Source organism: Medicago sativa, chromosome 5 (assembly GCF_051527215.1).
Source record: "Medicago sativa cultivar Bolivia chromosome 5, Bolivia_mono, whole genome shotgun sequence".
Lineage (NCBI taxonomy): Eukaryota > Viridiplantae > Streptophyta > Magnoliopsida > Fabales > Fabaceae > Medicago > Medicago sativa.
In genome coordinates, this window is record NC_140753.1 from 43,430,188 (window position 1) to 43,456,739 (window position 26,552).

A 26,552-nucleotide genomic window follows, 5' to 3' on the forward strand; every position below is an offset into this window, starting at 1 on the left:
GTTACCATAAAGAAAAGTGCCTTTTATTTGGTGATTTCAATTTGTATATTAATAGCTCTGAAAAATTGGGGGGGGGGGGGGGGGGGGGCAAGTCTGTTGTTTATAAACATTGTGATCTCTTTTAGTCTACTCTTAATCAATGCAATCTCTTTGATTTAGGCTATCATTGCAACAAATATACATGGGCCAATAATCAGGAGAGTAGTCATCATATAAAAGAACGCCTTGACAGATACTGTGCAAACTCTCTATGGACTAATTTTTTTTCCTAGATACACTAACTACCATTTATTAAGATATACTTCTGACCATGCTCCAATATTACTTGAGTTTTAGGATAAGTATTCTTGCAGGTCTAAACGCATTTTTAAGCAAAAGATTCCCAAATTTGAAGAAATTTGGAGCCATGATAATGAGAGTTTCAACATTGTACAAACTATCTGGCCTAGTACTGCAGGTGATTGCATTCAAAAAACCCAAGCAGTTCTTCATCAGCTTAATTCCTGGGGATTCAACAAATTTGGTGAAATCCCTCGCAGAATTAGGCAACTGCAAGGGAGGCTGGGATATCTGAAGGATCAGATCCCCAATACAGATATTATTGGTCAAATTAAGCAAACAGAGAAGCTTCTCACTGAAGCAATGTTGCAGGAGGAAATTTGGTGGGCTCAGAGATCTAAGACTCAATGGCTTAAATATGGGGACAACAACACTAAGTTTTTCCATTTTAAAGCCAGACAAAGAAAGAAAAAGAATATGATTCATGCTATTACAGATAATCAGGGAGTAACCTGGCAAGATGACCTTCATATTCATGACATTTTTATAAAAAAAAAATTATGATATTTTCTCTACTTTTAACCCTATTGATGCTCAAAATAGTCTAAATGTTATTAGTAACAGAGTCCCTCAGGATATGAAGGATGAGCTTAGTGTTGTTTTTACAGCTGAGGAAGTGGAGTCAGCAACGAAATCTATGAGAAGCAATTCATCCCCTGGTCCAGATGGGATGCCTGCTCTCTTTTACCAAACCTATTGGAAGTTCATTGGATCTGATGTCATCCAATTTTCTCTTCATATTCTCAATCAAGGGGGTGATCCAACTCTTATTAATCACACTTATATTACTCTTATTCCTAAAATTAATAATCCTAATCTTCCCTCTAAATTTAGGCCTATTAGTTTATGCAATGTTATTCTTAAAATTGTTACTAAAACTATTGCTAACAGAATTAAAAAAAGTTTTACCCCTTGTTATTTCTGAACATCAAAGTGCTTTTCTCTCTAATAGGTTAATCACTGATAACATTTTGGTTGCTTTTGAGGCTTTTCATAAGATTTATAAAACTCGTAATACTAGGAAGGGTATGGTTTATATTAAGTTAGATATGGCTAAGGCCTATGATAGGATTGAATGGGGCTTTCTGCATAAGACTCTTTTAACTATGGGTTTTCCCACTAACCTTGTTTCTACCATTATGAAATGTGTTACCACTGTCTCTTTTTCTATCCTTATTAATGGTCAACCTATTGATAAATTTGTTCCTCAAAGAGGTTTAAGATAGAGAGATCCCCTTTCTCCCTATCTGTTTATTCTTTGTGCGGAAGTTTACAAAAGGTCAATATGAAGGGAGTTTTCATGGGGTCAACATTGCTCCCAATGCTCCCCCTATTTCTCATCTCATTTTTGCTGATGACAGTTTGTTTTTTTGCAGATCAGACCCTAAGGAAGTTAGTTTTATCATGAACACTCTGCAATTGTATCAGACCATTTCTGGGCAGAAAGTAAATATGGAAAAGTCTGAAATGGTTTTCAACCCTAACCTAAGAGAAGATATCAAAAAGAATTTTCATGCTCAACTCCCAATCCAGATTTCCAACAAGATATCAAAATATTTAGGATTACCCACACAATTTGGAAGATCTAAAGTGCAAGATTTCAACTACATTTTGGACAAAGTAATCAAGAAGCTAAAGGGTTGGAAGGAAAGAAACCTCTCATTTGCAAGCAGAGGTGTTCTAATTAAAGCAGTTGCCCAGGCTATACCAGTATTTGTCATGAGCTGCTTTCTATTGCCCCATGAGATTTGTGACAAGATTGAGAGAGCAGCTTCTCAGTTTTGGTGGGGCAGCGATGGGGATAATAAAAAAATCCATTGGGTCAGGAAGGAAAAATTCTTAAATCAACTGTTCAAGGAGGTTTAGGATTCAGGTGCTTTAGGGGCTTCAATTTAGCCATGTTGGCCAAACAGATTTGGAGGCTTCACTCTAACCCAAACTCTCTAATCTATAAAAATTTTAAAGCTAGATACTACCAAAACTCTGATATCCTCAAGGCTGTTATAGGATCAGCTCCTAGTTATGCTTTGAAGAGCTTACATCTATCTATCTGGGTCTTAAACAAGGGATGCTGCTGGCAGGTGGATAATGGTAGTAGTATCAACATTTGGGAGGATAATTGGTTACCATATCAAAATGGTTTCAAAGTAATATCTCAAGACAAAGGTCACCCTCATATCAGGAAGGTCAAGGATCTGATGACAGGCAACCCACCCAACTGGAACAAAGACATCATTGAAAGCAATTTTCTTCCCTTTGAAGGAATACAAATTCTACAACTACCCCTAACACATAAAGAATGTCAAGACTCCAACATGTGGATGTTCTCAGATAATGGTGTTTATTCAGTTAAAACAGGCTATCAAGCAATCCAATTTTGGAAAAATAATAGAGATCAGGGAGCATCCAATACTGAAAAATAATAGGCATCATAGGCCAATTCACATCAATCCTAAAATTTCACAAAGTTCGTATCGTTTTGTTGTTTTTCCAAAGAATTCCAATTTTAAATGCAAAACAAAATTTAAGCTCGTGATTACCATCCAAAACATTTTTATAAATCAAGGTTACACTAAACAACCCTAACCCTACCCTTTTCCTTTGAGAAAAACAAGTTTCAGAAAATCCGTGTTCTTGAACCATTTTTCAAAAAGTTGAAAAGATTCATAAAACCAAGTTCAATCCAATTCATTTTATGATTCCAAAGCTTTATGCAGTTCAAATACAGTTAAATACATCAAAAGAATCAGTTTGGACGGTTCGGATCGACCCCGGAACTCCAAAACCATGAGTTACTGAACTGAGCAACTCGCTATAGAATGTTGCTATTCGCTATAGCGAGTTCCACAGAACAGGGAAACCCAGATTTTTGGTTCCTCTCGGGAACTCACCCAATTTTCATCCAAAATCCTCAATTTTGATCCCCTTGACCCCAAATTCGACCCCAAAACTTGTACATTAGTTTGTAAACATCATAAGGCATTTAAAACAACATCTAACAATGAATCATAACACCAATTCACCTGAAATTCATCATCTAGTTCATTTTCACCAAAAATCACCATTTTCTCATTTTTCATTCAAACATCATAAACAACCACACCAATTCAAATCCCATCAACATACAATCTTAAACCAACATTTACAAAGTGAATTCAACAAGTTTCATCAATAATCACTCACAAATTCATGATTTACACTCAATTAATCAAAAATCATCAAAACAACTTAACAACAATAGCAACTATGAAGTTTAAGCACATAACACAAAAATTTCAGGAAGTTTATCATACCCATAAATTTACTTGAATTAGGAGCACGAAATTCATCATCGAAGAACACAATTAACACAAAACACTTAAACTCATAATTGAAATTTAGAAATTACAACTTAATTGATGAAGAGAAACCATCCCCTTTGCCTCTAATCTTCAAGAATCTAAACCCTAACTTCACTTTACCTCCTAGCCTCCAATCTCAAGTTCTCTCCCTCTAGCTCCTCTTTTCTTTTCTTGAATCACTTTCTCTCTCTACCTTTCTCTCAAAATGTTTGTGAAATGAGTGAATGAGTGTAATGACCTAATTTTCTCACAAGGGTTGTGTTTATATAGTCACCACATAAATGGGATTAGTCTCTAGTTGTCTTAATGAGCTCAATTTTCTTACCAACTAATTCACCAAAGTTACTACACACTTAAACATCAAAACAACGAATATTTACCGTCTCTAAATAATTACCCAAACTCACTAGCAACTTAGTAACAATAATTATTCCCACTTAAAACACCAAAAATAATCCTCTTAATGAAATGACTAATTTACCCTTGCTCACCAAATGACCAAAATACCCTTAGGTCTAAAATACCCATCTTGGCCAAAATTCCACTAATCCCAAAAAAAATAAACACAAAGACAAATAATAACATACAAGCACATATAACATACATAATAAATAATTAAAATAATCCCAGCGAAAAACAGGCTGTTACATCCTTTTTTCCCACACTTGTAGCAACTATCGCCTTTCTTGCAATCACTAGCAAAATGACCCAAAGTACCGCACTTGTAGCACCTCACCTACACTCGGCTTAGAGCCTTTACCAACCTCTTTCTTCTTGCCCTTGTCCCTATTATACGGTTTTCCAAAACCCTGACTCTTGCCTTTCTTATCATTCACCACCTTGTAGCGATTCACCTTAGCCTTCCCAGCATCATCAAACAGGTGACACTTTTGCACCAAAGTATCAAAATCTTGGATCTCCCGAAAACAGATGTACTGATAAATCTCGGGCCTCAATCCACTATCAAACTTCACACACTTAAACATCATAGCAAGAAAGATCCTCTCCATTCCTTGAATCCAGGTTTGAGCTCCATCTGGGTTAAACCTCCACTTGAACGTCGGTCGATTGTTTCACATGAAACCATCTAGCTTCCGTTCCTCCGATTCTCCATGATCCTGATGACCATTTGCAGTGTACTCGTTGGCTTGAGCCAACACTTGCACCATTGCAGCCAAGGCCTCTGCAATAGTCGCATCAGCTCTACCACCAGCCATCTTTCACTTCTAAACAAAACCAAAACCAACAGATAAGAATGCCAGGACAACTGGACAAGTACCGAAGGTAACTCAATACCATTCGCATACAAACAGGAAAAATCACCTGATTCTGGTCTGAACAAGACCGGCATGGCTCTGATACCAACGTGTAACGCCATAAACCTTGAATGCAATAATCATGCGATTTAAATAATAAATATCCAAAAAGTTTTAGACGTCGCATCATCATTCGTTTCAAAACATACATAGGTTCAGTTTCAAAAACATCGCAGCGGAAAAATCTCAAAAATCAACATATAAAATCTCGGTGACATACAGTCATCCTTAAGTACATCTAGTAACAAATCTCAAGGCCAGAATAAAGCTCAAAACATAAGGAATATCACAACAGTCAGATAGTAATATCAACAGAAATCAACGACAAAAGTAAGACTCGATGTCCTAGTCAGATCCCGACACGACTAAAATCCAAAGAAGATAAAGGAAGAAGCTTCTGTTATCCTCAAACATCTCACAAAACAAATCCTGCAATTCGTCTACCCATTCATACGAATAAGGTAGGCGATCAACCAAACGTTCACTGGGGGTTAGTTCACAATTCATAATTAAATATAATCAAGTGAAAATAAACAACATAATTTAAATTCAAATGATTAAACAGCTCAGTAACATTAATAATCATCAAGCATACAAATATAATAATTTCACAAGTACACTTTCACATCAACACATATTCACCAAATTTCACCAAGTATACAATTCACCAATACAATCATTCACCAAGCAGATACGCAAGTATGACACTTGTCAAGTTATGCAATGTGCATAGACACGACTCTATATGCATGTGGTACCAATCACTGTCAAGGTCATCACCTTAAGATACATTTGTATCATAATCATCGTCGTTGAATACAAAGTATTCTAATCACCGTCGTTGGATATAAATATCCTAATCACCATCATTGGATATAAAATCCTACTTATGAATGCATGAAAGCACCATCAAAACACCATCATTTTGCATGTAAGAATTCACCATAAGCAAACAATCACTATCATTAAGATCATTATCATATACATCATCAATAACATTCACCTCAAAGAAAAAATAAGTTTTCAAGAATCACATTTCACCTAAAGACGATCACTTAACCACAACATGACCTTCATCACTTTAAGCACCCAAACAACATTGGTTCATTCTTATTCTCTCACCTTATCATGAACTTAAAATCAATTGCAACTTATTTGATCAGGAAAACTCATTTCTATAAAGTCCGTCTATGTTTATGAAAATTAGCATTTTACGATTAATTTTCCAAAATCAAAGTAAACAAGTTCAATCACCTCAACCAAGTGTATACATAATTCACATGAGTGTTATAGCATATACATATAGGTATCATAGGCTAATTCAATTAGTTCCCAAAATTCATTTAAGTTCGTCTATTTCCACAACTTTCTACATTTTCTAAGAAATTGAACAAAACAAGGTAATCGTGATCAAACACCTCAACCAAGCACATACACTACTCACGTAAGATCACAATAGCATATGCATATAGGCATCTTAAGCTAATTCCAATTAATTCCAAAATTCTACCAAGTTCGTCTCATTTTATCAATTTTCAAAAGAATTCCGATTTCAAAGCAAAACCAAGTTAAAACTCATTAATTCCATTCAAAACATTTTTATAATTCAAGGCTAGAGTAAACAACCCTAACCCCACCCTTTTCCTTTAAGAAAAATGAGTTTAGGAAAATTCGTGTTCTTGAACCATTCACAAATAAATTCAATTTGATTCCATAAACTAAGTTCAATCCAATTCATATGATGTTTCCAAAGGTTTAGAAAGTTTAAATGCAGATAAGTACATCAAAAGAATCGGTTTGGAACTGTCTGGATCGACCCCGGAGTTCTCGGAACACCAAAACCATGAGTTGATGTATTAAGCAAATCGCTATAGCAAGCCACACTGAACAGGGAACCCAAATTTTGGGTTCATCTCGGGAACTCACCCAATTTTCACCCAAAAATCCCCATTTTGATCCCCTTGACCCCAAATTCGACCCCAAAACTTGTACATTAGTTTATAAACATCAAAAGGCATTCAAAACCACAACAAACTTTGAATCATAACACCAATTCATCTCAAATTCATCATCTAGTTCAATTTCCACCAAAACCCACAATTTTCCCAAATTTCATTCAAAACTCATAAACAACCACACCAATTCAAACCCCATCAACATACAAACAAAAAAAAAAACATTTATGAAGTGAATTCAAACATGTTTCAAGAACAAACACTCACCAATTCATGATTCACACTCAATTAATCAAAAATCATCAAAATGACCTATCAACAACAACAACTATGAAGTTTAAGCTCTTAATAGAACAATATCATGAAGGTTATCATACCCACAAACTCATTTGAATTAGGAGCACAAATTTCATCATTCAAAAATCACAAAAGTCAAAATTAACACAAAAGCACTTAAACTCATAATTGAAATTAATAGATTATGACTTAATTAGTGAAAAGAAACCACCCCCCTTACCTTTAGTCTTCAAGAATCCAAACCTTACCTTCACTTTAACTCCTAACCTTCAATCCCAAGCTCTCTCTAGCTCCTCTTTTCTCCTCTTGATTTTCTCTCTACCTCTTATGTTTTTCGTTATGAAAGGAATGATAAGGTTTAACCTAATTCTCACAAGAGTTATTCTTGTATATCATCTTATAATTGGGCTAAATCTCTAATTGTCTTAATGGACTCAATATTGTTACGAACTAATTCAACAAAGTTACTACCCACTCAAACTATTAAATACCGAACAATTACCATCTCAAAAATAATTACTTCAATCCACCGGTAACTTAGTAAAATAATGTTTCATACCAAAACACTAAAAATAATCTTCTAAGTGAAATCACTAATTTACCCTCACTATACAAATGACTAAAATACCCTTAGCCTATGAACTGACTAAAATACCCTTCACTTCCAAAATGACTAAAATACCCACACAAATACTCACAAAGACAAATAAGCACATATGAATACACGCCAACACATACAAACAATAACTAAAATAATTATAGGAAAAGTCGGGCTGTTATAGTCGTGCCACCTTAACAGAACAAATTTTCAAAATCTTCAACTTTCACGTTTTCGCGAGTAAAATTTTGTTTTCAAAACCGTTTTTGATCCCGTTTTCACCAAATGTTTCCCAAACACTTATACCATCTATACTCACTCAAAAAGATAGTTTTCTAACTCAAAACAACTTAATTCAAACCACTCCAAAATTACTTATTTCACAAAAGTGCTTAAAAACGGCTTTTACTCAAAAACTCGATTTTCTCGTAAACGATTCCACATCCCAAACTTTTGATTCAAAACAGAAATCCTAACCACTCTAACAAAACTAAACAACTTCATTAATCCATTCAAATTCATCAAAATCAAACTTCTCTCTTTTGCCCCTTTTTCACAAAAATCATCAAAACACAACAACTTAACCAAAAATCATATTTCTCACAACCAAATTCATGATTCTCAACACAAACATTTACCCAACAACATTCATATCATATAAATCATGAATTCATCATTAATCATCAACAACATCATCATTTTCACTAAGTTAAGCCAAATTCTCAAAGTAATCACTTCAACACATATCAACAATGAAAATTATGCACCAACTAACATGTTTTCAACAATTTTCATATACCCAAATTTACCACATAATTATGAGCACGAAAATCAACATTCAAAATCATCAAAATCATAATTCATTCAAAACAATTATGACCCATAAGTGAAAAAGTAAGTGAAAAGAATATATCCCCCTTACCTTGGGTTTCTTAAGTTTGAGCTAATTCCAAGAATCTTCACCCTCTTCAAAGATCCTAGCTCTTGCTTCCTTCTTCTCTTCTCTTGTTCTTCCTTTCTCTTCTATTCCCCCTTCTCTCTCTCTCTCTCTCTCTCTCTCTCTCTCTCTCTCTCTCTCTCTCTCTATATATATATATATATATATATATATATATATATATATATATATATATTCTCTATTCTCTAGCCACTTTGTGAAATGTATAAAAAATGTTCTAACACTAATTTCCTCTCATGAGTTATGTATTTATACACTCCAATAATGAGTTAAGTTACTACAATTCATAATGGGCTGAAACTCTTACCACTTAATTCATAAAAAGTTACTGCACACTTAACACGCTAAAACATCGTTTATTTACCACTTTAAAATAATTACCGCAAGCCACTACTCACTTAGTAAAACTAACCAATGACACTAAAACATGAAAATAATCTAATTACTCTCACTCCACAAATTAATAAAAATACCCTCAGTTCTAAAATTGACCGAAATACCATTCTCGCCTAAAATTCCACTAATCTCAAAACAAACACACAAGCAAGCAATTAAACATATATAAATAATAAATAAAATAATCCTAGCGAAAAACAGGTTGCTACAACTCTCCTCCACTTAAAGAATTTTCGTTCTCGAAAATTACCTGAAGAAAATAACTCTGTATACGAATCCCTCATCCGACTCTCCAATTCCCAAGTTTGTGAACAGTAAATAATTAATAAGAGGATTTGGAGTTTCCATCGATTTTAAGATATGATGTTATAGGTATATATTTTTTAATTAAATATTTGTGAAGATGAAATAATAAGAGGATTTGGAGTTCTCATCGATTTTTTTTTTTTTTGAAAAGGCAAGTTCTCATCGATTTTAAATCTTAAAATGTGGATAGTGACCAAATCAAAACATGATTTGTTTGGAGATGTAGTCAATTTTAAGCTTTGATGCTTGCAAAAATATTGTGTAGTCTAATTCAAAAATTAATTTAGAGTATATGATAAAAAAATTGAAATCAGCAAACTTTATTACTAACCACTCAAATCCATACCACTCATTATTAAATGAAGTTAATGGGCCATTCCGTCCCATACCTTCCAAATTGGAGGGGAAGCAAAATGAGAGTAAGTGATGGAATATGGTGGAATGGATACCATCAAGTTTCATCCCATTCCACTCTTTTGTTTAATATCCAAACAATGAAACATAATGTCATTCCATCCAATACCATCAATCCAAACAAAGTCTAAGAGTACTCGTAAACAAACAGTACAAACTCTACAATATTATGATAAATTAAACAAGATAAAACAGCTACTAAACTTGACAGAGTGAGCTTAAATACTACAAGTTTTCAATCAGTTGTTGGGAGATACACCCTTATAAGCTGTCTCACAGAAGTGATCTTTTTTCTACAGGTAGGACATTTAGCTTGAGCCTTGATTGCATCCTTGATGCAAGTCTTGCAAAAAATGTGGCCACACTTTGTGGTCATTTCTTCGACAAAAGGGCCCATGCATATAGGACAACTGATGAGAGGTTTCTTTGGATGCTCTTCTTCTTCTTCTTCTATATACACATCAATAACATCAACAATGGTCCTCCGACAATTTCTTCTGGAATTTTGTATTGCCTCGGCAAATGCCCTTGCGGAAATTTCAATAATGTCATCATCAGTTGCCTCCATAGGCAATAGTGCGAGTGTCTGGTCATGCCTCATCTGAATCGAAGGTCCCTCCTGCTCACCCAAAGGATTCCCAAAAATTGGATTCTCATCAACCACAGGTACGCGATTAAGGTCGATATCCAAAACGGCCTCCATCCGCATGTACTTTCTGGCATCGGACATCCTGCTTGTTTGAAAAAAAAAATAAAAATAAGAGGGAAGATAATGAAAGTATTGCCATAGTAGATTTTTTGTGATTACTGAAAATTTATGCAAATATTTTATGATTAATTATATTAAACTTATGTAAATAGGGATTAATCATGATGGATAAAAATTGGAGAATAACCTGCCTGGTTTTAAAGCCATGGTCTAAATAAGGATTAGTATTAAGACCACCAACAACAAAGCACTACATTTTGGGTGCTAAAGTGGGTCATACATGTACAAGTTATCTATTTTATAATTTTCAATGATATTACTTAATAAACATTCAATCTCTCCAACCTAGCACTTTAGAAAAACAATTACTAAATAGGTCCGATTAATAACTAAATGCTTACATGGTCACTATTCTCTATAAACACCAAATATTTTCTCTCTGCAATGAGGTGCTTATTTATTCCGATGCTTAATAGATGAAACACTCACTATTGTAGATGCTCTAAAAAACCAAAGAAGTTGAAAAAGTTTTTTTTTATTGACAGAAAAGAAGTTGAAAAAGTTAATAATGATCTAATTAATTGCAATTAAAAAATTAATAGATATAATTAATAGAATAGAAAACTTATTTGTTAAAAAAACAAAATAAGAATAAAAGAACTTATATAAAAATAAAAAAAATAAAAAAACTTGTATGAAAAATTGGAAGACAAAAAAAAAAAGGCATAGAACCCTAATCGTTGGGATGAGTTATTCTGGCTCAAACACTTTGCACGGAAGAAATAAAACGTAGAACTTTACTCACACATGAACTAAGCCACAGGAACCGTTGTACATACCTTTTTTTTTGTTACAATAGATCAAGCTTAGATGAATTGAGCTACAAGGCCTCATCCGAGTCGAGAAATGTATTAAAGTTTAAAAAGTGTTTATGAAGATACTCAGAGATCATCCATACAAAAAATTCAACTACATCGAAAATTGAACGCATAACCTTGCGAGTGATTTAAACTGAGTTAATCGGCGGAAGAGAAAAAAACAACCAAACATGCCAAGGGAAATTCAATTAATTACAAAATAAAAATAAAAATAAAGAGAAAATGCCTAGGTGAATATTTAAAAAATTACCTGTACTCTCCTCTTTGAATTTCTACTACTCAACCCAATAATTTATCTCCTTAGTGAACTCTTTTCTTATTGGTGTCTTCTCGGTGAATTCTTACCAACTCTGTCTCTCTTTGGCCTCAATTTGTAGAAATTTTTAGTTTTTTTTTTAGGGGAGAAATTTTGATGGCAAGAATAAAAGGAATAAAATTTATTTGAAATTAACCAACATTAAATCGATTGATTTCCATTATTTTATTTCTTTTTTTTTTTATCATTTATTTCGTCTTTTTTAGGTGTTATCATTTATTACCTTGTTTAGCATTTCTTAGGGAATTTCTTTGTTTTATGGATTATACCAATTTCCTCGTTTTAGCAACATATTTCATTTTTTTTTTTTCCGAAGTTCAAACCCGGATCTTGCATATATTATGAATTGTCTTTACGCTAAGTTATTATATTTCATTGTTCTTTTTTTTTTTCTTCTGGAGTTTGAACCCCGGACCTTGTATATATTATGCATTGTCCTTGTCAACTGAGCTAAGTTCATAGGGACACATATTTCATTGTTTATAAAAATTATACTAAATTTATCATATTTTTCCGTAAAAAAATAATCAATATTCACTATTATGACTAAAAATTAAACATTATTTTATTGATATTTTTTATAAATAAGATGTGGTATCTGGGAGAATCGAACTTGGTATCAGAGAGAATCGAACGTCGGCAATCCTGTAAGCAGTCTGAGATGTTACACCCGGCCCTTGCAAACATTGTCCCTGGTAGCTACCAACTGAGCTACACTTTCGGGACATTTTTTAGAAGGTGGAGATGGAAAATGTCTCCATTTAGTTCTTTTATTATTAGTTGAAATAAATGTAGTCGTTGTGAGCTCTGATTCCTGGAACACTAGGGTTTGGGACGACGATTGAGTCTTTATTTCATTTTGAATTGGACGTTTGGAAATCTTGTTATTTTCTATTTATGATCATTGAAAGACAAGCATGAATTTATTTACTGTGAACTTTGGATATTTATATTCCACTACGGTGAATTAATTTAAAGAAAGTGTTTATGATTTTATTGTGATATAATGTTGAGTTGTGTAACATCCTTGTTATTAATTATATTATTATTTAAAATTATCGACGGAAAATACGTTGTTACACTTCGTGCATGTTGTGTGTGGGTTTTGCCTGTTTAAAGCATGTTTTGACGAAGAAATATTCATTCTAAAATCTGACTAGGCATGACAATGGAGCGGGGTGGGGACGGGTTTTGCCTTCCCCATCCCCATTCCCTACTCCCATATACTTACCCGTTACCCTACCCATACCCAACGGGGATGAAAAATTGAATCTCATCCCCGCCCCCAATGGGTTCGGGTATTCACGCCCCATCCCTGTCCCCGCACTTAATCAATTTTTTTTAATAATTTTTTTTAAAGCTTCAATGGTAATGTTCTAATGCATTATCCAACAATTTGTGCTTATTTTAACATTTCCTTACCGAATAATTCAGTTGCTCCTTTAACTATCAACGAAAGTTCTAATATCATGACAATTATCAAACCAAATAACATGGCATATCATTATCAACCCCCTCAACAAAAACAAAGCAATGGCCTTTCTACATTCGGGTAGGGTTTGGGTATGGGTTTGGGGTGGGTACAATATCCCCGTTACCCGTATTTTAAAATCGGGTAAAACCCAAACTCATACCCAAACCCAGTCAAATCGGGGTTGGTTTGGGCCGGTACCCATGGACACGGGTTTTATTGCCATGTCTAAATCTGACACTTCAAAGGCAAAGTAGTATGACTGTAGCATTAAAAATTAAAGGGATATTTTTCAACCCCCTTCCACTTGTTATTGTTCTTGTGTATGTTACTTTTTCTTCTTCTTATATATATATATATATATATATATATATATATATATATATATCGCTCTTAATGTTTTTTAGTTGCTTTGATCCTGAATCGATCCTAGGTTTTAAATCCTTGATTAAGTTCTATTTTCTAATTGGAACCGTTATATGTAATTTACTAGAGTCGTTCGCCAAGAGATCAAGAATTCCTCATTTATAATTAGTCTTTAACATTTTGGAACACTCGTTAGAATATAAGTCCCTGCCAGCACTAGAAGAGCAATATTTCATTAAGGGGCCTATGGAACTGTAGCTGAAATAGGTCTTACTGTGTTATGTGTTGTTAGTATAAACCTCAAATAATCTTTGATATAGGAACATGTGCTAGTCCAACAAGGACTGTAAAGAGGATTCAAAGAATCACAATCGATGTCATCAATCTATTTCAAACCCTTTCATTTAGTCACAAACAACCAATCTTGCAAATCCCTCCAATTTATTGTTTATATTTATAAGTTTAGTTAATCGTGAGTCGAAAACAACAATCTTTCTGAAAACAATAACTTATGACTATAATCCTTTCAAATTTGTTATCATTCCACTACAAATTTTATGACTATAAGCCTTTTTCCTATCATTTTAATATCCACAATAATGCCTGCCACATTTCTCGATCTAACTTTACCAATATACCAAAGCTTAAATCTTGAACTATCTAATTAGTTTTCCTTTTCACCCACCCAATTAGTTTCTTGTAGGACTTTAAAATTAATCCTCCTCCTAGTCCTAGTGTCCACTGCTTCCATAAATTTTCCTATAAGAGTGTCGATATTTCATGTTCCAAAACAAATCATATTCTCACAAACTAACTTCTTTACACGCACCCGTTCACGAATATGTGAGAACCCTTGCATATTTTTCATTGCATTCAGGCGGGCAATGCTATGTTTGGGAAAAATTAATAGTATTTCAGCATGCATATGCTAATGCGAAAGCCTTATTAAATTTAAGTACTTGTGACGTGAACACTCTTTTTTATATAAGACAAATTTTTATTTTTTTTTAAAAAACTCGGTATCCGATCCAAGAATCGATTAATCTGAGGGGGTCCGTTTAAAGCTAGAGCAAGCTCTGTATGGACTTAGCCCACCGAAATTGGCACCAGAGGGAATCAAATCGGAGACCTCTGGAGGAGCAAACTCCAAGATCCCAAGCCAACCACTAGGCCAACCCCAAATGGGTTCTATAAGACTAATGTTATCCAAGTTGTTTGCAGATATACATCTTGAGAATGAGACTCCTGAAGAGGTGTGACATTTAATCAAACAAATAGGGCGAACTTGATTGGAGAACTTTCAGTCTTGCACATAAGGATGCTCTGGGATAAAAACTCTTGATGTTTATTGTTTTCAAATAACAACATTTTAATTAATTCAAAAGAAGCTTCTCAGTGTTATGACACTAATAGGAATATTAATTGCAAGCAATAAATTTGGAAGAACAATCATCAGAACAAAGCTAATACTAAAACGAATATCAAATGTCTTCTTAAAAGGTATAAAAATTAAAATCTGAACATAAAATTAACTATTTTCAAGAAACAAAGGTTCAGAAGATATATACAAATTTTGCATTGTTATGATAAATGATAAATTAAACAAGATAAATAGCTACCGAGTCTAACCGGAGAAGCTTTATTGGAGCATACATAGAATAAGAAGATAACTTGCGTCCCAAGCAAGTAATTAGTTACACTATAGTGTAGTATTACTATTGTAGCTTATCATGTTCCTTCATCTTTGTATATAAACCTATTGTACCTTCATTTACAAGTAATGAATAACTACTTTTCATTCATATTTTCTCTTTCTTAATATGGTATCAGTTTCTTCTCCAATGGCGGAGTTTGTTACGATCCATAACCGTTTTTTCCGCTGCACCTTTTTCATCATTTCTTCACGAATCTTCATGATTCTGTGCTTGATTCTTCTTGTTTGTGCTTGAATTCTTCACGTTCAAGCTTTGTTCTTTTGATTCGTTTGATTTTTCGATGTTGCATACTTCGTCTTCTTCTGCTTTCAGAGTTTTCTTCATACTCTGTTTTCTTTTCTTGCTTTTTCTCCATTGATTCATCTTGATCATGGCTCCTCGTAATCAAGGTCCCGATCAAGAATCTCCTTTCTACGTTCATCCGAGTCAAGGTCAACCGTTTTACCAAAGCTTGATGGTTCCAATTATTTGGCTTGGAATCGTTCCATGAAGCGTTCTTTGGGCACGAAGAACAAACTTGGTTTTATTGATGGTTCTATTGAGCATCCTGACATTGATGATCTCAATCGAAGTGCATGGGAACGTTGTAATCATCTTGTACAATCTTGGATCATCAATTCAGTTTCTGATTCAATTGCTCAAACCATTGTTTTCTATGATACTGCTTATGAGGTATGGAATGATCTTCATGAACGTTTTTCCAAAGTTGATCGCATACGTATTGCAAATTTGCGTTCCTCTATCAATAATTTGAAGCAAAGTTCTAGGTCTGTTCTTGAGTACTTCACTGAGATGAAGGCGTTATGGGAGGAACTTGCTTCACACAGACCTATTCCTTCTTGCATTTGTGTGCATGCTTGTCGTTGTGATGCTACTAGAGTTGCTAAACTCTATAGAAATGAAGATCTTATCATGCAGTTTCTAACTGGTTTGAATGACAATTTTGGAGTTGTCAAAACTCAGATTCTTCTTCTTGATCCTCTTCCTTCTCTTAACAAGGTATATTCCCTTGTAGTACAAGAAGAAAGCAATAACTCTTTACCCTTTTCAATGTCTGTTTCTGATGATAGCACCATTCAATTGAATGCTTCTGATGCTAAGAAATCACAAGGGCGTGGTAAAGGTTCTTTCTTCAATTCTCAGAAACCAACAAGACATTGTACTTTCTGCCACAAAACCAATCACACAGTTGACTTTTCTTATCAAAAGCATGGTCATCCCAGCTTTCCCAAGCAGCAACCTAAAGTTAATGCTGCTTCTAATGATGGTCCTGATGAGAATAGCACAATGGATATGGTTTGGAGGTTTCCACTGGTTTCACTGGTTCTGGTAATGGTTTGTCTCAAGAGCAATATACTCAACTTGTATCCTTGCTGCAACAAGCGAATTTGGTTCCCTCAGCATCTCTTCCTTCCTCTTCAAATGCTGCCTCCAACCATATTCAAGCCACTCCTCTTATTTCCACCAGCTTTTCTGCTTCTCCTTCAGTGAATGCAGGTATATCTTCTCTTCCTAATTATTGGCTCTTAGATTCAGGAGCAAATGAGCATTTATGCTGCAATCTTTCCTATTTTATTTCCTTCCATAGAATCAAACCTGTTTGTGTGACTCTTCCCAACAAAACTACTATTCTTGTTCATTATGCTGGCAATGTTTCTTTTACTCCTCAACTTTATCTCACAAATGTGTTATATTCACCTTTATGTCAATTAAACCTTATCTCTGTTGCTAAGCTTTGTGAGTCCCTTTCTTGTGTTTTGCATTTTTCTCATGATAAGTGTATGATACAGGACCAAACTTCTATAAAGATGATTGGTTTGGCTAGACAAGTTCATGGCCTTTACAGATACAGTCCTGCTCCTGATGCATGTTTCAACAACTTTATGCTTTCTAGAAATAAAGCTTGTATTTCTTCTTTTTTAGTTGATTGTCATTCAAGCAATTGTATTCCTGCTTCTGCCTTATGGCATTTTAAACTTGGTCATCTCTCTCATCAAAGAATGACCAAGATGTCTGATTTGTATCCCTCTATTGTTCATAATAATAAAGATGTTTGTGATATTTGTCACTTTTCAAAGCAAAAGCATTTACCTTTTTCCTCTAGTTTATCTCATGCCTCTACAAATTTTGAATTGTTACATTTTGATATATGGGGTCCAATTTCTATTTCATCTGTACATGGTCACAAATATTTTCTTAATATAGTTGATGATCATAACAGATTCCTTTGGACCATTCTTTTAAAATCAAAGTCAGAAGTTTCTCCTCATGTGAAACATTTCATTACCATGATTCATACCCAATTTCACATAACCCCTAAATGTGTCAGAACAGATAATGGACCTGAGTTTATTCTTCCTGATTTCTATGCTTCTCATGGCATTCTTCATCAAAGGTCATGTGTTGAGACTCCTCAACAAAATGGTCGTGTTGAAAGGAAACATCAACACATCCTTAACATCAGTAGAGCCCTATTATTTCAATCTAAACTTCCACCTTCTTTTTGGTCCTATGCTGTTTTGCATACTGTTTTTCTCATAAATAGGGTCCCTACTCCAGTTTTAAACAATTTGTCTCCTTATCAAGTCATGTTCAATAAACTCCCTGATATACAATTGTTCAAAGTATTTGGTTGCCTATGTTTTGCCTCTACTTTGCAATCTCATAGGTCCAAACTCCAGCCTCGTGCTAGAAAGTCTTTGTTTTTAGGTTACAAGTCTGGATATAAGGGTTACCATCTTCTTGATCTTCATACAAGAGAAATTTTTGTTTCCAGACATGTAACCTTCCATGAAACCATCCTTCCTTATAAATTTACACCTTCCACTACTCCCAGTTGGGAATATTTCTCTTCTTCCACCACAGACTCTTTAACTCCCATTCCTGATACTTCTTCTGTCCCTCCTGTCTTCATTGATGACCCTATTCCTCCTCCATCTTCTTCTCCCTTTCCTTTACCTAGAAATTCTACTATAAATAAAACTGCACCCTCATATTTACAAGATTATGTTTGCAATCATTTTCAATCTACCACCTATCCTATTTCTTCTTATATCAATCATAATAACTTGTCCACTAACCATTCCTCTTTTGTCTTCTCTTTACATGCCCACACTGAGCCCAAAACCTATGCTGAAGCTACCAAATTTGATTGTTGGAAGAAAGCGATGCAAGTTGAGTTGATGGCTCTTGAACAAACTGGTACTTGGACTCTTGTGGATTTACCTTAAAATGTGAAACCCATAGGCTGCAGATGGGTATTCAAAATCAAAAGGCATGCTGATGGAAGCATTGAGAGATATAAGGCACGTTTGGTTACCAAAGGGTATACACAAATAGAAGGCCTTGACTATTTTGATACATTTTCTCCTGTTGCAAAGCTCACTACTGTCAGGATGGTGATTGCCCTAGCTTCCATTAAACATTGGCATCTTCATCAACTTGATGTTAACAATGCCTTCCTTCATGGGGATTTACAGGAAGATGTTTATATGTCATTGCCTCCAGGCCTTTCAGTTCAAAACCCTAACACAGTTTGTAAACTCAATAAATCTCTCTATGGTCTCAAACAAGCAAGTAGGAAGTGGTATGATAAACTGACTTCTGTTCTTATTCAGCATCACTTCACTCAAGCCAACTCTGATCACTCTCTCTTCATCAAGCAAACCAGCATCTCTTACACACTTTTACTTGTGTATGTGGATGATATCATCCTTGATGGTGATTCTTTAGAAGAATTTGCTTCAATCAAATCTGTTTTGGACACCCTGTTCAAAATTAAAGATTTGGGTCATTTAAAATTCTTCCTTGGTCTTGAAGTGGCACATTCACAGCTTGGCATCTCTATTTGTCAGAAGAAATACTGCTTAGATCTCCTTGCTGATTCAGGAACTATAGGATCTAAGCCTGCATCCACTCCTTCTGACCCATCTCTCAAGTTACATAATGATGGTGCATTGCCTTATGCTGACATTTCCTCCTACAGAAGATTGGTTGGTAGGTTGCTCTATCTAAACACCACTAGACCAGATATTACCTATATCACACAACAATTGAGTCAGTTTCTTTCTGCTCCAACACAAACTCATCATGCTGCTGCATTAAGAGTTCTTAGATATCTGAAAAATTGTCTAGGCAGAGGCTTGTTTTTCCCCAGAAATTCACCTCTTCACTTGCAAGGATACTCAGATGCAGACTGGGCAGGTTGTGTTGATACTGGGAGATCCATCAGTGGTCAATGCTTCTTTTTAGGGAACTCTTTGATCTCTTGGAGAACAAAGAAACAAGTAACTGTTTCTAGATCATCATCAGAAGCTGAGTATCGGGCTCTAGCTTCAGCCACTTGTGAGCTTCAGTGGTTGATTTATCTTCTTCAGGACCTTAAAATTTCTTGCACCAGACTCCCTGTTCTCTTTTGTGATAACCAGAGCGCGCTTCATATTGCCACCAATCCTATGTTTCATGAACGCACAAAACACTTGGAGATTGATTGTCATATAGTGAGAGAAAAATTACAGTCTGGCATCCTCAAGCTTCTACCAGTTTCTTCTCAAGATCAAGTTGCTGATTTCTTCACCAAGGCTCTTCATCCTCAACCTTTCACTCTTCTTTTATCCAAGCTGGGCTTGTTGGACATTTACCAACCTCCAGCTTGTGGGGGGCTATTGGAGCATACATAGAATAAGAAGATAACTTGCGTCCCAAGCAAGTAATTAGTTACACTATAGTGTAGTATTACTATTGTAGCTTATCATGTTCCTTCATCTTTGTATATAGACCTATTGTACCTTCATTTACAAGTAATGAATAACTACTTTTCATTCATATTTTCTCTTTCTTAATAAGCTTAAAACTACAAAACCACTTGATAATCTTCTAACTGCAATGTTTGTTCGGCTTCCCGAATAAGCTCTCAATCAGTTGTTGGGAGAAACACCCTTATAAGTTGTTTCACATTCGTCTTTTTTCTGCAGATAGGACATTTAGCCTGAGCCATGATAGCAGTCTCGATACAAATCTTGCAAAAAATATGGCCACATCTTGTCGTCATTTCTTCAACGAAAGGGCCCATGCATATAGGACAACTAAAGACAATTTTCTTTAAAGGCTGCTCTTCATCTAAATCCACATCAAAAAGATCATCTATGGACCTCAAGCAATTTCTTCTAGAATTTTTTTTAGCCTCGGCAAAAGCCCTTGCGGAAATTTCAACAACGTCGTCATCATCATCAATGGCCTCCATAGGAAAGAGTGCATGTGTCCGAAGGTCATGCCCTAACTGAGCCCGAATTGAAGGTCCCTCCTGCTCATCAGAAGGGTTCTCATCAGCCACAGATATTCGATTAATGACAATGTCCGAAATTGCCCTCGTCTGCACGTAAATTCTGGTATCATACATCCTGCTTGTTTGAAAAGTACTCATATTGGAACCTATATTCAAAGGAAAAGAGGGAGGAGAATGAAAGTATTGTCATAGTGGATTTAGTGTGATTACTAGTAAATAAAATTAAACTAGATTGAAAATTTTCATACCAAAATTGTATGATTAATTATATATTACCAACGTAAAAATTGGGTTAATCATGATGAATAAATATTGGAGGATAACGGACCTGGATTAAGCCATGGTTACTCATAAGGATCACTATGAACAAAGTAAACAAGTTGAAAAATTAATAATGATATAATTAACAGAAAATTACACTAAACTCCCCTCAGTTTTGTCAAAATGTCACCTACACCCCCTTCTATTATACAAACGCACACCGACCTCCCTTATTTTATTTGGGAAGGGACACTTACCTCCCTTAAAGGTTAACACAATTACATAGTTGCTTATATGAAAAAACTCAAAAAAAAAAATTATATGATAGAAAAAACGCTGCAAACCCTAAATTTCACTAATACTATGCTCCACTTTACACACAAATGAACTAAGCTAGGAAAACGTTGAATACAATATTTTTTTTTTTTTTTGTTACAATCAAGTTTGGGCATGTCTCAACTCTCGAGGCTTAAAAAACATTCATCAAAGAAATCAACTCCTTACCAACTTAGCCAATCTGCTACTCCACTGAATAACGGACTCCTTGGTGAATCCTTTTTTTTTTTTTTTTTGGTGGTAGCTCCTTGGTGAACTCGTAACTCTGTCACTCTGTGTCTCCTTGACTACCCTGAATTTATAGAAATTTTCAGTTTTAGATGGCAAGAATAAAATTTATTTGAAATCAATCAACATTAAACCGATTGATATATTTCCATTATTTTTATTCTTTTTTTATCATTTATTTCCTTTTTTCAGGTGTTATCATTTATTTCCTTGTTTAGCTTTTCTTAGGGAATTTCTTTTTATAGATCATAGCAATTTCCTCGCTTTACCTACAGATTGAGTCAAAAAAATTAATTCAAAGAAGATCGATAGTAAAAATATAAGCTACTAAAAAGATTTTTTTTTTTTGAAAGAACTTCTAAAAAGATTATTATTGGAGCTTTTTTGAGGGGATTATAATTGGAGCTTCTGAGCAACATACACTCAGCAAATTGCAATATCCTTATAATTTTTGTTTTCCAAATCAATAAATTAATAGTTAATATATGTTTATCCTTGAAATATGACCGAATTTTGGTTTATCCTTTGTAAAAATTATTTTTCTGTTATAACCATGTAATATGAAGATTCTTTGAAAATAAACTCTGATACCATCTGACTGGATTGAAAAGCTGATGTGACACGTTGACAATGTAAATAATTATCTTTTATTTTTTAGGGAATAATTATCTTTTTCTGTTTTTTTCTTTCCACATGTATAAATGAATGTCATTATTTATTAAAAACAAAATAGTAAAAGACACGTGCTTTCGCACGGGTCGTCTAACAATATGATAATTATATAAAAAATAATTAGATTGTAAATATTATAGAATATTTATAAATATTAAATGAAAATTATAAGTATTAATGTAATGTTTCTATAAAATACTTTTCTTATATATATACAAAATTTATGAGAAAACAAATATTTATATAGATATATAAGAAAGTTGATATGATAAAATTTTAAAAACTCATGACTATTATCAAAATCAAAATTAATGTAGTGTTTCTATTAAATAACTTTTTATTTTGAGATATTATGTTATTTGAACAACCTTTTAGTTGACAACTTATTTGACAACCCTAGTTTTACAAAGAAAAAGTAGTTATTGACTCAAAAACAAAGCAATAGAGAGATAAAGTAAAACAGAATGAGAGTATGATAAAGAAAGTTGTCACAAAAATTGTCACAAATTGGTTGTACAAATATCATTTTTCTTTTATTTTATATGAAAAATATTGTTCAATGTTAGCATCGCACCCGGTGCAGATTTTATGTATTTATATCTGCATGAACAAATTTTTATATACATATATGAGAAAGACGATATGATAAATTTTTGAAAACTCATGACTATTTTCAAAATCAATTTTTTTTTTTAGAAGGCAAAATGGAATTTATTAAAATCACAATGAATCCTAACCAGCACAAGGAATGGTAGACTAGGAGTCGTAAAGTAGCAACATATAAAGGAAAACAAAAGTTGTACCAATACCCTCATCAACCAACGTCACAAGCTGACACAAAAACAACATAAAAAATCCTCAACCAATGTCACAAGCTGACATAAAAACAACTTCCACCACCTACATTCAACTGCTCGCACACAACCCCCAAAAAACAACGTCAAGAACCAACACAACAACCAACAACATTTGAAAAACAACCGGTAACTATAACGATTGAAACAACAACAACCATCTTCGCCACAACAACAATCGATGACACCTTAACGAATCCACCTTTGCAACAACGACAACAACCAACGCAGCAACAAAATCCACCTTCACAGCAGCAACTCCATCGATCCACATCGACAAACCACCAAATAACAGAGTAGTCGAACCGGATGACCGGCACCTCCTCACACCACCAAAAATGTGGCCTACATCACTACCATCACCTCCTCCACATAGATCTGGATCGGAGGGAAACAACAAAAAAAAAAAAACACCAGACAACCTGTGTTTTTTCTAACAGCCACAGACTCAGCATCTGCAAGGAAGAAAATCACAAAACCCCCCAACATAACACAATCCACAAGCTCCTCATCATCATCATCGTCACACCCCCGAACTCACCATCAAACAAGAAAGAGACAGTGAACATTTCGCCTTCCAACTCAACACCAAACACCATCACTTGTGATACCTAGGGGTGGGAATAGGCTAGGCCGAGCTAGGCTTTGCAAAGCCTGAGCCTGGCCTGCCAAATATTTTGAAGGCCTAAGCCTGGCCTGCAGCCTGTCATAGGCTTACTTTTTAGGCTTGAGCCTGGCCTTCTAAAAGCCTGATACGACCTGCTAGCCAGTTTAAAAGCCTATTTTATACGAAAATCTTTAAATGAGCAATGTGTGTTGGAACAAAATGTGTTTAACATTACCCTTTAGAATTTTGTTGATAACAAGGTGTTAAAAGTTGTCAATTGGATATGCTAATATTTGTTCAAGTGTACAGGACCATAGACAAAAATTTAGTGTCTCTTTGAAGTATAAGTTCTGAAAGAACAAATGAGAGCAATGGAATCAACTAGAAGGAAGCCTGAAGCATCTGAAGAAAAGTGATCCTGAAGTCAAGTGCTCCTGAAGTGATGACGTCATCAGAAGCAAGCTCGTCAGAAGCACCTCATCAGAAGCAAAATCACCAGAAGCTGAAGATTATCAGAATATGAGAGAATTAAAGCTTCAAAGGCTGTTCAAATGATTTAATCACGCCTAGCATTGTAGAAGACCAGAAAAGTGAAGCAACGACTAATTTAAAATGAATTTGAAGGCATTGGATGCTTGCTCTTTGAAGAGCGTTGACAAAGTACAATTGTACGAAGTGTACAACCACTATCTCCACTACTCAGCTTGTGTCTCTGCTATAGGACAAGAATAACAACTATGCATGTAACGATGTTCCTTCATACTTGGAATGGATTTCAAATTGATCCTTCATAGGACAATAACCCCATATCAGGCAAAAGATCATTGGTGATTGATCAAAGCTTCAAACGACTCTTTTTTGATGTGTTGGAAATTTCACAACGTCTCTTTCACACCTCTATATAAAGGAGTGAAGACTTAAAGAATTGAAAGAGAGACTCGCAACAATTTACAAGCACCAAAACTCTGCTGAAATTGTTCTGCATCAAAAGTTCACTTAGAATTTCTTATCAAAGTTCATATCTTAGAAATTCTAGAGTCTTAAGAGTCTGTATCTGATTTGTATTGTGAACACCACTGATTGTATATCAAGTATTCATCCTCAAACATTTTTCTTTGTAATTCTTTTTGAATAGAAGTCTCTTGCAGTTGTGCTTGAGCATATGAAGTCTCTTGATTGTGTTCAGGAGCATAGGAAATCTCTTGCAGTTGTGCTTGAGTAAGTTTAAAGTCTCTTGCTAGTTTTCGCAGTGAGCCTTTGTAATCAAATATTACATTTCTAGTGAACTCTCCTTGGAAGTGCAAGGGGGACAGGACTACTTCCGGTTTGTGGAAAGAACCTGTATAATTGCTTTGTGTCTTTCTTCTCTCTGTCTCTATTTTTATCCGCTGCATTTAGAATCTGAACATTACTTCAGAAGTTGAACTCTATCTTCTTCTGACTAGTAAGTTCAGTAGGAAAAAACGAAGAAAAAGCTAACACAATTCAACCCCCTCTTCTTGTGTTTTTCTCACCTTCAATTGGTATCAGAGCCTTGGTCTGTTGCCTCAACACCTAACAGTGTAACAGAAAAAGATATGAGAAAAACATGTCTTGTGAAGACTCCACCTCTGGATCTGGGAACAACAATATTTTTCCATATGATTATGGTAACAACAAGAAAGCTGACTCTGGTAAAGTTCCTAAGTTTAATGGAGATCCTGGAGAATTCTCTTGGTGGAAAACCAACTTCTACATCTATGTCATGGGTTTAGATGAAGAACTATGGGACATTCTAGAAGATGGTGTTGGTGACTTAGTCCTTGATGAAGAAGGAGCTGCTATTGATATAAGGAAACATACTCCTGCTCAGAAGAAACTCTACAAGAAGCATCACACGATCAGAGGAGCACTTGTCGCTGCTATACCTAAAGCAGAGTATATGAAAATGAGTGATAAGTCTACCGTAAAGGCAATGTTTTCTTCTCTCTGTGCAAACTATGAAGGTAGCAAGAAAGTCAGAGAAGCAAAGGCTCTCATGCTTGTTCAATAGTATGAGTTGTTCAAGATGAAGGACGATGAAAGTATTGAGGAAATGTACTCAAGATTTCAGACCCTAGTCTCTGTACTACAAATACTAAAGAAAAGCTATGCTGCTTCTGATCATGTGAGCAAGATACTAAGAAGCTTGTCTGCTAGATGGATACCTAAGGTTACTGCTATTGAGGAAGCTAAAGATTTAAACACTTTAAGTGTTGAAGATCTTGTCAGCTCTCTCAAGGTTCGTGAGATAAGTCTAAATGAACCTGAGCCTGCTAAGAAGAGTAAATATGTTGCCCTACCATTACCATCTAATGGCAAGTCATCAAAAGCTCTTAAGGTTATTGAATCTGAAGAAGAGTCACCTGATGGAGATTCTGATGAAGATCCTACTGAGAAGATGGCTATGCTCTCTAATAAGCTTGAGTATCTGGCAAGGAAGAATAGGAAGTTTCTGAGTAAGAGAGGAGGTTATAAAAGCTCCAAGAAAGAATATCAGAAAGGATGCTTCAACTGTAAGAAGCCTGGACATTTCATTAATGATTGCCCTGATCTTCAGAAGGAGAAATCAAAGGATAAGTCAAAGAAATCAAGCTTCAACTCAATAAAATTCAGGAAGCAGATTAAGAAGAGTTTAATGGCAAACTGGGAAGATTTAGACAGTGAATCTGGGTCTGAAAAGGAAGAAGCTGGAGATGAAGCAAATGTGGCTATGGGGTTAATAGCTACTGTGACATCTGAAGCTGAACCTGACTCAGAATCTGAAGATGAAAATGAGATATGTCTAAGAGCAAAGGAAAAGCAAAAATCATGGTACCTAGACAGCGGTTGCTTACCCTTACAATGAAAGAGGGAGGAAATGTGATATTTGAGAAAACCAACTGTACTGTAATCAACAAGGAAGACAAATCCATTG

At 34.8% G+C, this 26,552-nt stretch overlaps 1 protein-coding gene and 1 pseudogene across 1 annotated transcript; one reads left to right on the forward strand and one right to left on the reverse strand.

Annotated features, from left to right (window-relative positions):
• LOC146922282 (uncharacterized) overlaps positions 1–26,552 on the forward strand; it is a 153,347-nt pseudogene that overhangs the window by 88,355 nt on the left and 38,440 nt on the right.
• Positions 10,156–10,650, reverse strand: LOC146922288 (uncharacterized). Its single transcript, XM_085710514.1, has one exon. It carries the CDS (start codon positions 10,648–10,650, stop codon positions 10,156–10,158), a length of 495 nt encoding a protein of 164 aa, XP_085566640.1.